Source organism: Gavialis gangeticus, unplaced genomic scaffold (genome assembly GCF_001723915.1).
Source record: "Gavialis gangeticus isolate Ggan-Ray unplaced genomic scaffold, GavGan_comp1, whole genome shotgun sequence".
NCBI classification, from domain to species: Eukaryota; Metazoa; Chordata; order Crocodylia; family Gavialidae; genus Gavialis; species Gavialis gangeticus.
In genome coordinates, this window is record NW_017729022.1 from 64567730 (window position 1) to 64588400 (window position 20671).

A 20671-nucleotide genomic window follows, 5' to 3' on the forward strand; every position below is an offset into this window, starting at 1 on the left:
ATGACTTGTGAGCCACATGCAGCTTGTTGGCACGGTACTTGTGGCTCCTCCCGCCTCTCCAGCTTTCCTAGTGGGGAGCATGCCTCAAGCCTGCCCTCCTCCCTCCTTTTCTCCTTCAAGAGCTGGGTTGCCAGGTCTGCCAGGGCAGGCGAGCGGTTTGCTCAGCCCCCCCCCATCTGATCCTCCACTCTCCGGCTCTTGAATTTTGGTGGAGGATCAGATGTGGCTCTTGGGATGAGTAACTCTGGCCTCCCCTGGACTACGCAAATGAAGTTTGGTCAATTGGCCGGTCAAATATTGGTCAAAAATTGTAAAAAATGACCAATAATTCCAAATAATAAACAGAAAACACACAAATTCTCCATTAAGAACTGTCAAAAAACAATAAAAAAATTATATTTCTGTCAAGAAGACTACAAATAAGTAGGGATTTTTCTTGTAAAATTGCTGTAATCTTCAACTGGTCAAAACTATGCAGTCAATTGACCAGTCAATTGATAATATGTGACTGATCAATTGATCAGCTTGCCAACTCTATGCCAGACTTTAGATTTTTATTTTTCAGACTCAAAAGAAGGGGAATTTCATATCTGAAACCTATGGGTGTGTACAGAAGTGCTGCAGGCATGTTTTACAGCGCTGTAATTTAGAGCACTTTCTATAGCACTATAAAGTTACAGCGCTCTTAAACATGACCGAAGTACAGTGTTTGGGGTGGTGGGAGAGCCTCCAAGCCTCCCTGCACTTTCCAAGCTAGGATGCAGGGGGTGTTCTGCAGCTGCCTGGGGCTTCTCCACTGGTCAGAAATTTAACCACTGTATAGAAATTATTTAAAGCACTCTAGGTTGCATAATAACAAACTTATCAAGGGTTATTACTGAATAGCAGTAATCTGCTTCCTCTCTGCCTAAAATGTCTTCAAACAACACCTTAAAATCTCTCCTTAGAGTTCAAGTTTAATACCTTTAACAAAGGTTAATTTAAAGCTAAAGCACTGTACCTGTTTTTAAAGTACTCTAAAGCCATGTACTTCTGTTAAGTCATGGCAATAAAGCACTTTAAATAGGGCATGTACAGAAGTTGTTTTTTCACTATCTTAATCCTCACATGGGGAGGTGTTGTGAGAATAAACGGCCAGTTTTGGATGACCAGTTTTAGTCTGGGTCCAAGTCTAGATGCTTTGGAAATGCTTTAGATCCCAGCTGAACTAATAAGTTTTCAAACATGATGAAGCAAGCATTCAGAGTTCTGACTTGATGTAGGTAGGCCAAACCACATAAGAATTGGTCTAGTATCGTATGTAAATTTAGCTTAGTTTATTCAATCCCCTCATTGGGACAGTAATGAACCACTGTGTGTACTCAAACTAATAACTCTGTGGAAATTAGTTTTTATAAGTCTCCAGACTTCTAAATCAACTCCATAATAATAAACTAGTGTGTTCAATAGCCAGACAAATATTGGTGCAGTAGCATCCTCTGCAGTCAAACTTCTCAAGGGTTATTCCTGAATAGCAGTAATTTGCCACCTCTCTGCCTAAAATATCTTCAAACAACACCTTAAAATCTCTCCTTAGAGTCTCATTCCCTTTGGTCAGCCTTCCAGTGCTGACTTCCACGTGTCTCTTCTTGTAGACAACATGCACCTAAACGTATCAATTTATTTAAAATAAAAAAAAAACCTGAAAAGAAACTAGCAACGCACAAACCCAACAATAAGCACATCTCACGATCACTTGCTGCTGTAAACCTCATTCCTATCTACCTTCTACCTATACTCTTTGTTCACTAAATAAGCCCAGTGCTGTTCTATATCTAACTTTTCTTGTAAGTTCCTCGTGAAAAGGATCTGTTGCTTTTATTTTATTGTAAAGCACCAGGCACACCTATGGCTCAGTAGAAATAATAGTAATAAAGGTATTAGTGTATAACAGGACTTGGGCAACAGTATTAGTAGTAGCATTCTCTTACTAATGCCACTGGCAAGGCTTTAATGCTTGCTGTTTATTGCTCTGCTGCATCAAAATAGATATTGAATAGTTTTTCATATAGGTCCTATTCACAGCTGTTTGGTGTGAAGCAGGGTAAAGCCAGTTAGAACAGTAACGTCATCTAGAAATACCTAAGCTGCAACTCAGTGGGCCCATCTACACATGCATTAATACACTTTAGTTAATGAACATTAAATCTAGTAACTCTGGCTGCCTGTAAATGAGTGTGGAGCTGCTCTGATGTGCTATAATTACAGCACATCAGAGCAGACTTGATTAATCGAGTCTGCTGGAGTGCAGTAATTACTGAGCTTCAGCCAGCCTCTGAATCTCGTGTATCAGCATCCCCATGCTTCAAAATGCCAGCAGAGATGCTTTAACTAAAGTTTGTTGCACTAGCTTTAGTTCAAGCACCACCACCACCATTTTGAAGCATGGGGATACTGATACATGAGGCACTGTGGTGCTTTTAATTAGAGTGGCTCATGGAGCCACTCTAATTAAAGTGCCACCTCCTCCCCCCAACCATATGTAAAAGTTACCTCACGATGGAGGGCATAGGACTCTGTACATTAGCCTGTCTTAATGTGCATTAACTGAAGAGCATGGGGCATTTATACACATACTCTGGGACTGGGAGTGGGGTGCTTTAATTAGAGCATCTCTGAGAGTCACTCAAATTAAAACTCCCGCAGCATCTCGTGTATCAGCATCATCACACTTCAAAATGGCAGCGGGGGTGCTTTATCTAAAGCTTGCTGAACAAGCTTTAGATAAAGCACCCCAACTGCCATTTTGAAGTGCTGGGGCACTGATACACGAGATGCAGGAGGCTGCTGGATTACGGTAACTGCCACGCTCCAGCAGATTCGATTTAATCAAGTCTGCTCTGAGGAGCTGGAATTACAATGCATCAAAGCAACCTCCATGGATGTGTATAGGCACCCAGGGTTTTTCAGTGACTCTTAATTATATTAGCCTATCTGAATGTGCATTAACTTAACATTAGTGTATTCTAACTATTTTAACTAGCAAGTTTTAACTATTAGCATATTAACTAAATAGCACATTTTTCAGTGATGCTTTAATGCACATTAAAATAGGCTAATGTCCATTAAAGCACACATGTAGACATGCCCAGTTATCCTAACCTAATTCAGTCATATACATGTCGGCTACCCAATGCCATTTGACCCCAGTGTATTAAGCTGCACCTATGAATAGTTTTCGAACTAGGTAATTAGTTCAAACGCCCCCACCCCAGCAGCCCAGCACCTGAAGGAGTGAGGAGGGTGGGCTCAAGGCACAGTCCCCACTGGGAAAGCTGGAGCAGCAGAAGGAGCTGCAACTGCCCTGCCAACAAGCTGCATGTGGCTTGCAAGCCACAGTTTGGCCACTGTTGGACTAGTTAACCCCAGTGTACTGAGCTGCACTTATGAATAGTTTTTGAACTAGGTAGTATAGGACAGAACCAAAAATAACTGCAATATATAATAAAGCAAAAGCTATACCCAAGTCCTGCTTGTGACATTAGTGTCGAGATGCATCGCAGTCCAAAGGCTTTCATAAGTGTGATGTGATAGTCACCTTGTTATATACTCATGAGTTCCTACTTGCCATCCACCATAAAATAATCCCAGAGAAGTTTAAATATAAAATAAATTTGTGCTGGAAATAGTTCTAGGCCACAAATCTGTGTCCCTATCCAAACCTTCCCAAACTTCAGGCTTGTTTGAATTTAGTGTTTCATCTCTGTATAAAGAAGCTAGTTGCAACATTCCCATCTAGAAGACCTGTTACCTTAGCAATCCTGGTCCAGCCAGGGAACACCTTTTAGCTGTTAGACTTTGTTCTTGAAAACTGGGATGTGGGCGTAGCACTGTTAGATTCCTTATAAACAGTGTAATTGTGCATATTGGTTTGTTGCTGCACTTTAAGTCTGCACCCACCAGTTTGTTGTCTCTCCTAAGGCCTGGTTTAGATGTTACACACTATATTATTTATGGGTCATTTGGGAGCACTAGGCTTGCTTGTTTTGTTAGTATAGTGTAGCTGGTTTGTAGGGCTCTTGCTGAGCACTGCTGATGCCTCAGAATAGGTTATGCCCATAGTTAGAAAATGTAACTGCAAAATTAAAAGCAGCAGCACGGGCCCTTACATTTGAAGTATTGTTCTTAGGCATATTCTGTTCTACCCAGTCCTGTGACGGATGCAGCGAGCACTGAGAGAGGGTTCGCAGGCAGCTCTTGCTTCTCCAGGCCAGTACACTGTGGATTAAAGTTCAACCCTGGGCAATATGCTCATCTGCAATGCTACACTGTTGTTAGGGCATCCTGCCAAGGAAATCTGAAACCAAGTCCCCGATGGCCATCTCTGGTGGACTGCCTAGGGGGAGGTTAAAGATCCCAGAGCACTTTCTGAGCAGAGTATGGGATAACTAATATTCCCCATCTCAGTAATACTGGCTTTACTCTCTGAGGGGATGTGTGCAAGTGATCACTGAGCAAATAATGGCTGCCATGTCTGGCTGTGGAGTTGCTGCACTGTGGGATCTTTCTCACTGTTCCATGAAGGGCTTTGGGTTCCCTGGGGTATGGAAAGTGCTAGAGAAAACCCAGCTCTTATTCAGTTCTGTTTTATTTCCCAAACCAATCTCCAGGCTCAATGTGCTGTGCTGGAATAGTACAAGCAATGTCTGAGTCTCCGTTGCGGACAGTCACCCTAGCTCCTCTGGCTGTTGACCCACATCATGCCCCTGCACCCCATCCAGGGGACATTAGACAAATCAGGCCATCCTTAGTTGCTGTGTCCTCTTCCCAAGGGTGGGAGGACAGTGAGATGAGCGGGTCCAGAATTTGGTGTGAAGAGAGTCTTACTCTTTGCACAAGGAAGGAATTAGAGACGTCAAGTGCCCTGATACTTCCAAACTCTGAACACCCCACTGTCAACGCTCACAGGTTTGCGTGGCCACAAGCACAGGAAAATCATGAATCATGCAGCTAAGGTCACTGAGCATCAGCAAACAGCATCATCTCTTCCTCTGGACTCTGGGAATTGGAAGCATGGAGGGAGAAGTGGTAAAATGGCTAAGAGGAGAGAGGACTGGATTGAAAGCTGCCTGCATAATTGACTTGCTACATTCTCTGGATTATTTCCCCAGGGCTCTGGGGTACTTTTTATTATTAATATCTAATAATAACTTTTATATAGCACTTTGCATCCTGAGGGCCCCCAAAGCACTCTACATACTTTATAAACTAATTACCAATTAGAAGTCCTATTCTGCTCTCAGTAGAACTGATAAAAATCTGAAGGCACTCCACAGAAGTTGGGGGTGGCGCACCAAATTTACACCAACTTAGCTGAAGTGAGTATAGATCCAAGAGGATATGTCAGAGTAAAATGCAGACATGGGATTGGCAATGAATAGTTTTAACTATTCCTTTTCCTTTCTCCCTAATTTAAAAATTAGCAAGGAAAATGCACACAAAAAAAGACACTGGCATAATGCTAATATGGCAAATTGAAACCCTCAAAAGCTGAGAGTGGCAAAACTTAAGTGACCTGCATATCACTGGTAACGATACAGCTATATCAGGTAGTCTTTCTAAGCACTCCCTGTTATATAGCGTTGACCCAATCTGCCCTCGTATATTTACTTACAACCCCAGATGAGTTGCACAAATTATATCAGAGGAGAAAATTGAATCCAATATGGTGAGTTAGCTTTGTAAACTCTGAGGCAAGCCCTTCCTTACCTAACTTCTATATGGGGTCTGGCACTGCCCTTGACTGTTGGGGCCCTACCTCAATATAGATAGGTAGCAATAATATGTGTTTGCATCTAGTATTTAAATTTAAGTATTTGCTTTAGTATTTAAATTTGCTTTCAAAACTGACATGGATATAATGTTGTTTCCTCATTTTTTTTAGATTTTAATTAAAAATAAAGAGGAAAGCCCTTCAATACTAAGCCCCTCTCTTCTGTCTTCCCAGCTGTATCACACTGGCAACTGGAGGTACAGTCAACAACTTGAGCTCCATGGGGTAGATACAGAACTGATCTCCTTCCACACCCTACCCACCTCATTTCTCTCTCACTGTAGATAATTATGCCACCATTCCAGTCACTAGACTCGCAGTTTTGGTGTCACTTTTGACTCCTTTCCCACACAAACATGAACACTGTTGCTAAATCTCACTACGTCTTGCTCTGTAATAGCTCTGAAATTCTTAATCCATTCCATCTGTTGTGCCAAAATTCTCTCGATGCATTGGTCAACTTTTGTCTTAATGATTGCAAAATCTTCCTTGGTCACTTCACATCTTAAATTGTGCCCTTGGAGGTTATCTAACAGGCTGCTGCTAAAATCCTCATTATTCTCATCCTGACCATGGTAGCTTCCTTCTTGAAGACTTGCCTTAATGCCAGCCTCGGTTTCAGGCCCTGCAAAGCTCTAACTTGGCTTGCATTTCCTCTCTAGTTGCCCACATCTTATCTCACGTACCTCATGCTTTTAGGATTGTGGTCTTTTAATTTGTGCCCTCCTTTGCCAAGCTGCACCAGGACCTGGTATCTTATATCCATAGAGAACTAAGCTTGTCTATGATACGGTAAACACACTAGCTGATCTCTTTGCTGAGGTGTTCCTCCCCTGCTGCGTAGTCCAACCTGTACACAGATCTGGCATGCTATAGTAAAATAAGAGCAGAACATAACAGCTACATAACTGAAATCTCTTCTGTCCCCTAATGGGAAACATCTATAATTCCAGTGAGCCAGTTGTGCTTGTATCTATGCACTGTATACAAAATTAAGAGTGACAGTCTTACATGTCTTTAGGTGAACTGACTGCATCTTTGTGTTGTAAACTGTTTTCTCAAATGAGATTCAACTCAGTGCTTGTTATGTTATTGTCCAAAAAACAGGGTTAATTCTACATCAAGTCAAAAGTTTGTACCCTGCATGCACAAAAAAGGATTTTTCAGTGGCATCTGTTGTCATTATGTTGAGATTTTTGTTGGAAATTGGACTGAGGGCCATCTTCACTGAAGAGAAGCCACATGCTTTGTATCAGCTTGTGAAGTTCAAACCCATTGAGTTATGTTTGCACCAAAATGTATTCAAGAGATTTTGCCCCAGATCCCCAGACAAATTCACTCTTTGATTGAGACAAAAAAAAATGGAAGGAAGGGGGAAGGGGAATTGCAAGCAGCAATGAGAAATGTTTAGAAAGGTATAACCATGTGAGAAGAGGGTGTTTATAAATAGAGGACTTCATGTAATCTTAATGATAGGTTTTGCTACCAGTAAAACTATACTTCTTGTGTACAGGAATATCTGAAGCCAATTTTGAGGTAGAATGTATCAGCTGCTTAACAGCTCTCAACACCATTGCTCTGCAGCTTAGGATAAGGAGTAAAGGAAGAAACATAATGAATGAAACATGTTCAAGGAATTTGAGGCTGGCAGAATGTTATTAGCCCATCTGCAGTGTACTGATGCTCCAGCTGGTAGGAGCGGCTGCTAAGTAGCCAGAGTAGGTGCTGCTGCATGGAGGAGGGGGAGTAAAATGAGGCACAAAGGCAACCTTCCACCCAGGCAGCCTCATAACTGGGCAGGGAAGATCCTCCCCCATAATCTGGAGGCACATACGGTGCCTTCTCTTCCCCAACCAAGTGGCCTGGGAGAAAGGTTGCAGAGAAGAGACATCAGAGGTTCTAGCTAGCTGGTAGGAGCACGTGTGGCCCAAGCAGGGGCCTCAGCGAACTTTCTACAGTTTTAGCTGGACTTCCTCTGCCCTGTGCTGATTGCCCGCTTGCTCCAACCTCTCCCTCATCGTGCCTCAGCCTCTTCCTTTCAGCTTCATTGGATGGCTGCCCCCTTGCCCTCTTCTCCCCTGCCTGTCCCACTCACGCCTGCCCTCCCCTCCCAGCTGGTAGCTCCTCTTGTAATTTAACCACTGTCTCTCAGTGTGGTACCACCATAGCCTGGATTGCCACGTTGACTCTGCTGGTGGGTGACATTCCTTCCCCATCCAATATTGTAGGCTTTTCTGTTTGGACTGTAGGTTTTCCAGGCAGGGATAATCTACATCTCTGCATTTGTCCTGTGCCTAGCACAGCGGGACCTCATTCTCGGCTGGCCCTTAGGCACTACTGTAATAAACATGATTATTAATAATAAGGTGAAGAGAATTGGGCTAATGGTTCTCCCCTCGGGAAAGAAGTGCCATTTAATAACCACAAGTTCTATTTCTAGTCTGTATAGTTTTTCCTACCACCCCTCATCACCTTAGTGTCTGAGTGCTTTCTCGTAACACATTAAGCGACATGACTAACATCTATCGTGCGTGGTTTATTCTCTCTCTCATCCTTTCACCCACAGGGGAAGAACTGTGTGTGTGTTGCATTGTTTGTTTTTGGGAAGGTTTCTGACTTGCTTGTTGATGTGCACGCTGTTGCAAGCTTTTCCTAGAGAAACCAGTGCTGAAGAAGTGCACCTTGCATTTGAACTGGAAAGCAGTGAGATTTGTGGTGCTATGGGAGTTTGTGCCTCAGTCGCAGACTGACCCCTGAAAAGCCTCCATCTCCTGCCAAGGCAATCTTTACCTTTGAAGTAGGAAGTTCTGTGGTGCCTGAGGAGTGTTGCTGTTGATTGCATGCTCAGGGCTTCACCTACATTCAAGAGTATATCTAGGATTTTGAAAAGGGAGGTGCGGCGGAGAGCTCACTGGCACAGGGGGTGCAACCAGTGGTACAAACTAGCAGCTGAGACCAGAGCTTGGCAGCAGAGAGTTTACTGCACTTGCTCTGCTCAGTCAAAGGGGAGTGCAACTGCACCCACCCTGGATCTGCCCCTACCTCCATTTCACCCATGTGGTATACCCACTAGTGGGGCATTTCTTAACATAATATTGGGGCACAGGTTCTGACTTCAGATGTTAGGGCCACACTATTTCTTGAAAGCATGGTCCCCTCCAGCACCACAGTCCATGAGCAAGATTATCAAAAAGATGAGCCTAAAATTAGGCTTTTAAATCCATGCTGAAGCACCTATAAAAAAGAGATCTTATTTTCAGATGTGCTATGCATCCAGCAACTCCCCATAGAGGTCAATAAGTGTGAAGGGGCAATCCACCATTGTGAAACTCTTTCAGTTTTGGGACCCAGGCCAACATTTGCAAAGTGACTTGTATGTGGAGTGCCTTATTTCTGTGTGTAGGGGGAAGGGGTCCAGCTTGAGTTGTATAAATGGGTTTGATTTTCCTATAGCAGGTGCTCAGCACTTTCTGAAAATCAGACACATTTCAAACTGGGCACTCAAAATTGACACACACAACATCCTTTTTGGATAATGAGAATATATGGTGGAATCCTGGTTCTGCAGGTCTTTACCAGTATGAATAAATGTGAAATACAAGGTTAGTTTCCCTGTGTTGTTTTTTGAAATTTTTCTTCACTGTGAAGACTTTGGCTCTGAGCCTTGCTTCACCAGCTGGTACCAAATGGACTCAGCTCTGAGACGGGAACTTAGAACAGACAGAAATGTGTGCATCTGTGTTTCAACATGATTTACCTACCATTTGCGCTTCATTTCTGGCAGCTTTTTCCTGGGCAAATAGTAAATACCCATTTCATTTGAGAGCAGTGTTACTAGTAAGACAGGTACTGTAAGCCTGAGGTTTGTGTTTTTATTTATCTAGCCCTGATCTTTATAGTATTTGAGCACTTCAAGGAGTTTAATGTAATTATCCGCCCACCATCCTACCTGAGATACAGGCAAGTGCTATTACCTTTCTTTTCCTGTTGGGGAAGAGAGAAATTAAGTGAATTGCTCAAGTCACACAGGACGTCTGCAGCAGAGCAAGGACTTTGAATGCAAGGGGTCTTTCAAGCGCCAGGCCAGCACCCTACTCACTGGGCCAGCCTTATGTTCTGCCAGACTGGGTATACTCCTATCCAGCAACCTTTGTGCATCTCTCTCCAGAGACCCTCTTTCAAAGCTTCTGCTAAAGTAGAATGTGGGACTAAAGAAAAGCTCCCAAACTAAGGCTTCTCCCTTATCTGGCAATATTACAAAGCATTCTGGGAAAGGAGGCTTTTCTTCCCTGTGCTCCCCTGTTTCCCACTCAGACTGTTTCCCTGTAGCTTAGGTTCTCTGTGTCCAGATGTATGGTCCCATCCACTTCAGATACCTTCTGTTCTGCAGGGAGGAAGTATCTTTCTTTGCTTTTTTACAGGAACTCACTGTTGCTTGGGGGATGTTACCTACAGGTAGGGAGGATAAATGGTCAGTACCATATAAAGCAGGGGTGGGCAAAATGTGACTCGATGGGCCATTCTATCCAGCCTGAGGGTCCCCTAAAAAATTTAGAAAATTAATATTTATCTGCCCCTGGATGCCTGTCATGCAGCCCTCAGTGGCTTGCCAAAACTCTGCCCAAAATAATTGCCTGCCCTTGATATAAAGTGATTCAAAAGTAAACTGCTGTATAGGGCCAGAGTCTCAGCTGATATAAATGCCAATGGATAAAGGATCTTCAAACTATATAGTAACCACATTATAAAAGTGGGATATTTAATCTTTGGAGATTTGGATACCCACTTCCCATTCATTTTAAAGCAGCTTGAATGTTCAAATCCCCTAGCTAGTGCTGTAAATCTCAGCCTTATGTTATTGACTCCATGTTTAATACCCCTGCTGGGAAATACTGCGCCTTCAATTCATGCATTCTGGAGATGCCCACACTTCTGACAGTGCTGGTCTTGGTGGGTGCACAAGCGAGTGTGAGCAAATAGATGTCCTAGCTTCTTGTCATGCTCTGTGTACCCAAAAGAATTGTTGCAACCAAAGGTAATCACAGTTTGTGACATCTTATAGAGGAGGATGTCTGGTTGCTTCTTGCACGCTCTGCAAATTCCCCTGCAAGGGATTCCCACAGCACATATATTAGCCTGCTTTACCCTGACTCAGGACATGGGGCACAGGACCCAGGGCTGGTGTCCAGCAGGCTTGGGCCCTTGAAGGCCCAGGTGTGACAGGGGTCTCATCCTGTGGAGTAACAGCCCTAGGCAATGACAGTAAATGCCAGTGAAGCAGATCAGCCAATCCTACTCCAAAGACTATATCTCTTTATACACACTAGAAAAAAATTAAGTAAGGGCAAATTAGTCATTTAGATCAGTATCTAGAGCAGGGTTGTCCAGTTTCAAAGCCCCTGGAGGCTGCACACCACACAGGCCACACCAGGAGCCGTATGGACCTCCCACCCGCCCAACACACTGTTTTAGTGTGTGGGCACATAAGTGCGATTCTCTTGTAATGCACACCCATGTGGGCACCCCGCTGCTGCCCACTGCTATACTTAATAGGTGTGATTTCCACCTCGTGTACATGGCCCCAATCCTTCCCCACCAGGCACATCCCTGGACTCATCCTCAGCTCTCCTCACTGCTGCATGGCCCTGCTCCCCCAGGAAATGCAGCTGGAGCAGGGAGGCTGGGGGCAGGGGCCTGGAGACTCCAGCTGATGGTGCAACGGAAGCAATGGGGAGAGTGGCTGCTATCTAAGAGTCCAGGGTCTGCATATTAACCCCTTGAGCTATATGCAAGCCACATGCCACCAGTTAGACAGCCCTGATCTAGGGTCTCATATGAGCATGAAGGGTGCCTAGGTTGTTTGCAGACACAGTGACTTGGCTGGTCTAACAGCGTGGGGACATAAATTGGGGTAAGTGATGCTTTCAGAAGGGCACAGGGCCCCAAGAGCCTGCTCCAGCACTTCAAAGCTGCTTGGGCTTTTAAAGCGTTACCCCTTATGCAGGGAAACTGCTCCATCTCAGCTTCACCTTCTGTTCCACAGCATCCAAGCATAAGCTGAGGAAAAGCTCTTCTTACAGCAGTTCAAAAGACAGGAGATTCCCTCGTCCACCCCCTGTGTAGACTTTTCAATTGGTGCAGGTGCTGTGGAGGGCCTTGTCCTGTCTCAGCAGGGCACAGACACCCATGAGAGGGTGGCTGAGTGACCTTGGAGCAATGGGGGGTGCTAGGCATCTTTTTTTTTTAAGTTTCCTGCCATTGCAAATGTATCTAAGAAACTGGTATGTCTTTCCCTACCAAGGCACTGGCCCCTCACAGACTTCAATATATTCATTCTTGTGACACATCTGTGAAGTAGGCCAGTGTTATCTCCCTTTCACTGCCCGGGAATCTGAGGTACCCAGAAAAGGAGTGAGTGACTTTGTAGGGTTGGCAAGAGCCTACTCCACCAAATAACCACTGAAGTGCCACTTGGGTGTTTAAACAGTATCCTGTTCCAGCCTGCTGGAGTCCCTGAAAACTTGTTAATGCAAAAGGCAGGTGAGTCCTTCTCCTTGCTGTTTTTTGTGACTTAGTCTTAAGGCAAAGATGAAGGTACAGCATAAAAGCAGTGGTTCTTCAAAGAGAGCTCCCTTGCAGCAGCAGAAACCCTTCTTTCCGCCGGCAGTGTAACATCACCTCTCTGCCAGAAAGAAGACTTCTGCCAGCTGCCATGGTCTTGTCAGCAGCTGGTGCCTTCCTATGGTGCACTGAGCTCCACTGCACCAGCTGTGCTGGCCAGGCATGGTGGAGCTGCTAGAGAAGCGCAGGGATCTGAATGTGCTCTGGTGGCTTGGCAATGACAGCCACTGTAGACAAACCCTCAGCATGCCAAAAAGTGAAGGGCTCTCTCTCTCAGCCTCTACAGCACACTCGCAAACCCGGTGCCTCCTCTCTGGCTCATTCCAGGCTTCTTCCATCTCCCAAAGAGCTCCGATGACTTCTTCACTTGGAGCAGGTATGTCATACTCAAGTAGCTGGCAGGCCATATTCCCTGCCAGCAGCCAGGAGCCGGGTCATTCAGGCCAGATAAACCACCTCCAGATCCAGGCTTCAGGACTGAAGCCACTCACTCCCTCTTTTCCTGTTGCCATCTGCTTCCAATTTAATCACCAATGGCAACTGAAAACTGGAAATTCAGTGGCAGGTAAGAGGGAAGATAAACAGCAGCAATCACCTCCCCCAGCTGCTAGCCCACACCAACACAGTGGCTCTGGTAGCCACAGCAATAAGTGTTATGGGCTGGCTCTGGGACAGGATTGTCCAGCCTCCAAGAAGCCCTACAGGCCAGGTGACCTAACACCGTGAGCTGGGTCCTACCTATGAACTGTATGTTTGATATCCTTGACTTAGAGCATGATCCTGCCTGCTTCCCCCCAAAGCATGCAGTGGAAGAGGGTCTGTCAGGCTGAACAGCTTGGTTAGTACTGACAGATCAGGAAGTTGAAATCTGTGGCTGGAGACTCTCCTGGCTGGTACCACTTCATGGAAGGGTCTGCAAGTGGAGGTGCTCCTGAACCTGGCAGTGTTGGCGTACCAGACCAAGTGAGAGGTGCGGAGTGGGTGATTTAAGACCAAGGTAAAGACTAAAAATATAATTACAGTGTGGATCCACACAGTACTCACCCCCTGTGACTCTGTGGTGAGTGAAGGCTGCTTTTCTAAAAAACAAAAAAAAAACAAAACAAAAGAGAGAGTGAATTGTCCAGTGGTCAGCCCTAGCCAAAGGTCAAGTTATAAGCTGTTCCTCTTTCACAGACTAACCACTGAAGACAGCCAGGGACCATGAAGAGAAAGATCCCCCCCCAAAATGGCAATATATCCCTCTTCAAGATGTAGGCATGGATTCCCAGAGCTTGTTTAGGGGCTGTGTCCCTGTGTCCGTAAAAGTGCAGGGACAAAAGCCCTGTGGGGTGAGAGAGTAAAATCTTAGCTGAAGCATTAGAACTGTGGCTGAGGAGCAAGGACTTCCTGGACATGGAGACTGAAGCAGTGAAGGGTACCCCCTTGCAACCCATAGGAAGAGTTGAGCTGAAAAGGAATCAATTAATGGGGCCATGAAACTTCAGAGGCACGCAGAGATGTTTAGTTCCCATCTGCTACTGTTCTTGAATCTTAGGTGCACACAGACTCCTCCTTCATAGTTGCTCCTTGCATTTGTAGTTAGATACCAAGATGATCAGTGCCTTAGAAATGCCAAAGAAAAACAAATTGGGTAAATAAGATCCAAGCATGGAAATCTGATACTGGGGAGCATAACTGTTGGCATTGCAGGGGTATCTATGCATAATCAAATTCCCAGTGTCCTGGACCAGCCCAGCCTGGGCTCATAAGAAACCCGGGTTGAATCCTATATGGCTAGCCTCTTTCAGGTTCCTCAATTTCTGTTTAAGGATGTTGAGAGAATCTTTATGGGACACCGCTCCAACTGCCTAGTCTACTACAAAGCTGTGCTGGTGGAACAATCTGTCGGCAAAACTCTGAGCAAGCCCACGCACAGCTCCCCTGTGGCAGCAGGATCATGCTTTCTGCCAGCAGAATGCTCTCTTGGTGGCATATCCTTTTGCTACCAATTGGCAGCAAATAGAAGATGCACCCAGACACCTCCACGCCTTCTGTTGGCTGCCATAGTCCCTGCTGGTATCTTACACTTTGTGCCCTGGTGGTCTGCTTGCTGCCATTGAGCCATGCAAAGCCTTTTTGGGATAGTTGTAAACCAGATTTAAGTTACCTTCATTGTCCTCTGCATGGCCTCCTGTTGGAAAAGTCTAGGAGTGGAAATAGCCATGGGCTGCTTAGAGCCCAAGCTCCCTGCATATAGTAGGTGAATGTGAAGTCCCCTCATGCTTTATCCTTGACTGATCAAACAGCTGTGCTGGGTATTATTAGGCTTGCTCTTTGCAAGACAGTTTAGTCCCTTAAGATCTCATAGGATTTCTCACCCTCCAGTGAGCAAGCAAATCAATGTGCAAGTTCCTCTACCATCAATCCAAGCAGCTTGGCAGTGCCGCTGCCAGGAATGTAACCCAAGAACATGTTCTCCATGAAGTGGCAGCATCTGTGCCTGGACCTCCTGCACACATGCCCCTTAGCTGGCTGAACCCTACACAGGTATACTTCAGCCCAACTGCCTCATGAATACATAGCAAGTTCCCTTTTCCAGCTTGTCAAGGGCAGTTATTTCTGTATCAGTGACACCAGTGGGTGTCCAGAGGGAAAAACAAGGAAAAATGGGGGGCACTGCTTGGAGGGAACCCAAAAGACATAATGAGATCATTTTCCACCTGGCCTCATTCTGCAAGTGATGCAAATGTCTAGTACCCTGAATTTAGGGCCAGCTGACCCCAAGTGCTGTACATCCACTGCTTTTACTCTGCTCTCACATTTGTCGGTACAAATCAGAGACCTACAATCCTAATGTCTTCCCAAGACAATTTTGAAAGTGGGGCTGGCAGTGTGGAGACATGTTGATGAGCCTGTGTGAGTGTACACATGTTAATGCATGGGCCTGTGCTCACTCCTACCTTGTGGCTGGCCCTCCAAGGATAAAATCCCAACTACTGTTGGCAATCAAAAATAGATTCTCCTTTAGCTCACGCTCAAGAATACTATGATTTTGAAACTGAAAACCTGGTGTTGTGCACCTCAGCAGCTGCACATTTGGGGTGTTGTTAATAAATTAGAGGGAATTCACAGAAGAGTGACAAAAATAAGTAAGGCCCTAGAAAAACTCATATATCAGGAGAGATTGAAAAGACTGTAACCTTCATCCCAATCTATGCTGCAGGTTCTTGTTGGCATAGCCATGTGGCAAAGAGGGATAAAGAGGCTTGAGTTCTGCTTGTTACCACTGTGCTAACAGAGGTCCCTGCTGTAGAGGTAGAAATACAGCAAAACTGAACTTTTACCAGTAGAACAGGTTGACTTGTGACAGGTGTTTTACTACAGCAGGGCAAAGGACAGCTTTGCTGGTGAAACTGTGTCTGCACTTGGAGTGCTTTGGTATAAAGATATTCCGCTACAGACAAAGCACTCTTAGTGTAGACATGGCCTGAGGGAAGGAGACAGATAAAGAACACATGATAAAAGTGCACAGGCATGCTATAGGCAAAGGATCTTGTGTAACACACGAGCAATGGGACTGATCAAATTAAATGGGGTAATTAAATGGGGACAAAATCAAAATGGATAAAAACGTGTTCACATAATGCATTATTCCTCTGTGGAACTCTCTGCTACCCAAAGTCACTGAAGCCACAACGTACTAACACTCAGAAAAAAGGGCTGGACATTTCCCCAGAGACCAAAGCCATACTGAGTTCTCACAAGAAGGATTCTATAAGGGATATTAATTAAAATGTAGGCTTTGGGTCTTGACCCTTGCTCCAATGATTATGTCTCATTCTGATTTGTAATTAGGGGCTGGGACTGTTACCCCCTATCTCCCTGCTGGGGAGTCCTTATATCTCTCCCTGAAGCATCTGCTGTTGGCCACTGCTAGATGCAGGTTACTAGACCAGATGGACATGGGTCTGCTCCAGAATGACAGTTCCTCAGATCCTGTGCAGATACAGGGATGGGTGTGTATTTGGTGACAATGCCTGGGAACATATTATGTGTATGTGTTGCCTGGGAAGGAGGTAAGGAAGGCACAGAGGATGACACAGAGGGCAGTTGTTGCCTCAGTCGGTTTCTGGTGTTCTCATTTGTTCTTTCTTCTCTTGTTTCACAGGGAATTTTAAAGGTCTGTGTAAGCAAATCGATCACTTCCCTGAGGATATAGATTATGAAGCCGACGCAGCAGAATATTTCCTCCGTAAGTCTGCAGGTCCTTTTCCTTGGAGCCGATCACGGGTGGTAGGGCTGGGTGCCCATTGCTTGCTGCAGGTGACTCAGTGCAAAGTCTGGTTCCCTTGAGGATTATCATAATGGATGAGGCAAAATTTAAAGGAACTGGGTGGGGGCATCCCTTCTGAATCTCTCTCTCAGAAGGGCTCCTCTTCCTTCACTCTCACTCCTACCCTCCAGAGACCCTGTCTACCAGCATGCTCGACTCAAACTTGCTCTGATGACTAAGAGGTTTTTAACAAATGGTAATATAATCTGATAAAAACCTGCAGCCCTTCAACCTCATCCCAACCCTAAAGATACTGGAGAATTATTGACAAGATGAAAACATCTCTAAGGTCTCAGAGGAGTCTCCCATTCACTCTGAAAACTAGATAAATAACGGGTTTCCAGTAAAGGGGGAAGGAAAAGTAGAAAATGCAGAAACATTGACTGCATGATCAGTTGTAATCCACCCTCAGGTGAGGAGGACTGATGATCATCACTGAGGGTTAAGGATAAAGCCTTTCACTTCATCCTGTTGGTCGTTGGCTTCATCTGGACCCCAGGCAAGAGGAGCAGAGGGCTCGAGTATCGGGACCCAAGACTTTCCCTTCTAAGTCACTGTCTCTAATGCATGATGCCAATCATTTGCGACCAGAAGTAATTACTCTTTGATAACTGTTGCTCCACATCAGATGGGTCAATGGTCTTAGTCCATTTCTGGATCATCACTGAAACCATCATCATGGGTGACACTACCAAGCATCACATTGGAGCATGACTGAGCCATAGTTACTGAATTCCCTCTGAAGGCTTAGGCACTCTATTGGTGCATATAACTCTGTGTGTGTGTGTGTGTGTGTCTGTCTGTCTGTCTGTCTGTCTGTCTGTTTACTCATATACAGTGGAGACTTTACACTGCTACTGCTGTACCAGTTGTAGGAATAAAAATTTTGCCCTCCTATTCTCTGTTTCCATCCAATTTCAGAAATAAATAGGTTGTACAGGTCAGGACTTCTGCTCCTCCAAGCTTTCCTATCTTCCTGCCTCCCAAGCTGTTGATTGGGGTCCTTTCATGAAGTTAGTATTCACTGAAGTTGGCTTTGTACCAGAACCATAGAACAGTGACACTGGGAACTGGATGGTAAAAGTAAAGGCTGCTTGATCTGAGACTTCTCTTTGGAGCACAAAAAACAAAACGTATGTCCCAGGGCAACTGATAAAAATTCTATGATTTGAGCATGCTGTGTCACTGTAGGAGAACACAAGTAGAAAACAGAGACAGTGGAGATCAGAGTTCAGCCTGGGACCTATGAACAGGGGGAACCACCTGAGGAGGCTGTGTTGTCTGTGTAGCCTTCATTATGTAAAAAAAAACAAACCCGCTTTTGTCTACTGTAAAAACAGAGGCTCTATTCTTTCACCTTGGATTAGTAGGAATCCCTTCTCTTCAGTCCACCCTGCTGATTCAGCTCCTCCTTCCTGTTCTCCTTCCCCGGCACAACTCCTGTTGGCATGAAAAGAGGAGATCTTCACCCTAGAGGAGTTCAAAAGAAGAGGCTCAGAAAACCTTCAGGGCTTGGATTTCTGAAGGTTACCAGTGGTGATTTGTGTTGGGGCATAATGGAGATACAAGAGAACCATGCAGCTGAAGAGGAGATTTGGGCTTCCTTAACATTCATTGATACAAATGAAAGAGTAAGAAAATCACAGGATTATCTCATCCTTTTTAAACACAGTTTCCCACCTGCTACTAGTTGACCTGAAGTTGTTTCCTTAGACTATGTTTCTGCTGCATCACTCACACGTGCACTGTACTGTTCTTGAGTAGCAGAACTATAAACTCTGGTGTGGGTACCAGCATTCCTCAGCATGCAGCTGGGTGCTGGTTCCTAGCATTGCTTTTTTCTTGCAGAGTTGTTTGGGGTGCAGCGGCACCTAGCAGTCATTTGTGGTTCGGGGAGAAAAAGAGCTTTGAAACAGGTGCTTTGTAGTGTGGAGCACATACTGAACTACAGATCATAGGAGAAGGCAAAAATAAGTCAAATATTCGGCCTACTGGCTTTGACAGTGTCTCCTATAAAACAAATCCCCAAGATGGAAACCCCAAGGAAAAACCCCTGAGTTCAGGCAAGCAGGATGCTGGGGGTTTCACCAAACCTAGTAAAGTACTTGCTGGGTCATGCCTGGTAGAAGTAGCCTAATGCAGTACTAGGGCTGACTAGAGAAGGCCTTAGTTGAACAGGTTCTTTTAAGGACTTTTGGATGAGCTGGAGCTTATTGAGGCTCCCCCTGGGTCATGTCTAGTAGCGACTGGCTGATAGGCTGTTTCTTACCTTAAAGTTAGGTCAGGATAGCCAGGAAAATAGGAGAGTGGAGCTTGAGGCCTGATTGGAAGGGCTCAATGTTTGTTTCTGCAATGACCATTCAGATAAGATAGCTCAGGTTCCTTGCGATCAAATGGGCAGGGTTAGGGAAAGGTGTCAGGAGGAAGGAGGACTGTATCAGTGTGACTCTGCCAGGAGATTTGGTAGGTGGGTAACAAGCAATTGAACAGGGATACCTACCCCAATACAAGGACAACTCTTCTCCCTTACAAACTACAGGGTCTGTACTGAACCTGGAAAGACAGACTGGTTTTAATGTCAGCCCTTTGTAGTATGACTGTGGAGCTTCTGAGATGACTAAGACAAGAGAGGAGATTAGAGGCCTTTACCTCTTAGATAATGTCCTCAGCTCCCAATTTCACACCGTGACCTTGTGTCTTCCCAGGAGGTGTGGATTGAAGGATAAAGGCTCAGTCAACAAATACTAGGGACAGTATGTAACACTGAGACTCCCCCCAAGGCTTGTCTATACAAAGGGCATCTACTTGGCATTGCTTACTGTCATTTGGCTCCCCACTGTTAAATCCTCCCCTGCTTTCCAGAAGCCATTAGGATAGCTCTTATTACCATCCCACTGCTTGAAATAGAGCCAGGCGGAAAGGGAAAACAGGCAAGAGGTTCCTCCCTGCCCCTCATGTTTATCACACGCCAGGCTTGGGTGAGAGTCAGCCCCTGAGTGAATTGAGTACTCATGCCTTTCATGGCAGATGGTTTCCAGCAGGGCCCATGAGCCACTTGCCCCTCCTGTCAAGAGAAACTCCCTTTGTTCAGCTTGGTTCTCTGAAATGAGAAGGGATAGGAGGAAGGATTTGCTTCTGTCCTTTTCCCATCTTTGTTCTGGAAGCAGATTTGCACTAGGCATGCCTGATGCCTAGGCACACTCCAGAGATTAGCAGCTTATTTATCACCTGAGAAGAGACAGGAGCCATTCATAAAGAATATAAAAAAATAAAAAAGCAAACTCTGCCTCCTGAGACACAGAGGGGAGCATGTGACAAGGAACACCATAGGCTTTTGCTGGGTAGAAGCATGTGCTGACGCTCTGTGTATGTGTGTGCACGTGCACTGCTGCTTCCTGATGGTTGAAGTACATGTGAGCTCTTCCAGGGTTGCATGTGTGTAACTTTGCACATGTGTGCACTGCCATTCTCTACTGAATGGACTCTGCCCCTCCATTAGCTCCCTAGGAAGAGTCCCTTGTTTCTGGAGGGTAAAGTTGGGAGTTTTACTTTGGAGTACCCCTGGTGACTGCATCCTCTGTCTCTAGCTACATATTGTTGCTCTGCATTGGGATCTCTTTTCCAACCCCCTTAAAATTCTCTCCTTTTGGAGGCTAGCTCACTTTCCAAATGAATAGGAATCAACTAAATCTTTGGGAGAAGCATTTGTAACCAATGCATCCAGCTGCATTGCCTTGTAAAAGGAAATAACCTATTCTGCTGAAGTCCCCTGTCCTGGATGTGGTCTGAGTGAAAGCAGGAATGAGAAGCCTTGTGGGAGAGAGAGGGTTCAGTATAAGGAGATGGACCTGTACCACCCCACCCCACTCCGCCCTACCCTACCCTACCCCACCCCACCCCACCCCACCCCTCTCTCCCCCAGC

The 20671-nt window shown here is 45.2% G+C and overlaps 1 protein-coding gene across 1 annotated transcript in view; it reads left to right on the forward strand.

Annotated features, from left to right (window-relative positions):
• Positions 1-20671, forward strand: part of CACNG2 (calcium voltage-gated channel auxiliary subunit gamma 2) — an 89609-nt gene that overhangs the window by 61816 nt on the left and 7122 nt on the right. Inside the window, exon 2 of the mRNA XM_019515290.1 lies at positions 16584-16667. Coding sequence (XP_019370835.1) covers positions 16584-16667 — 84 coding nt within the window. The remainder of the gene's footprint in view (positions 1-16583; positions 16668-20671) is intronic.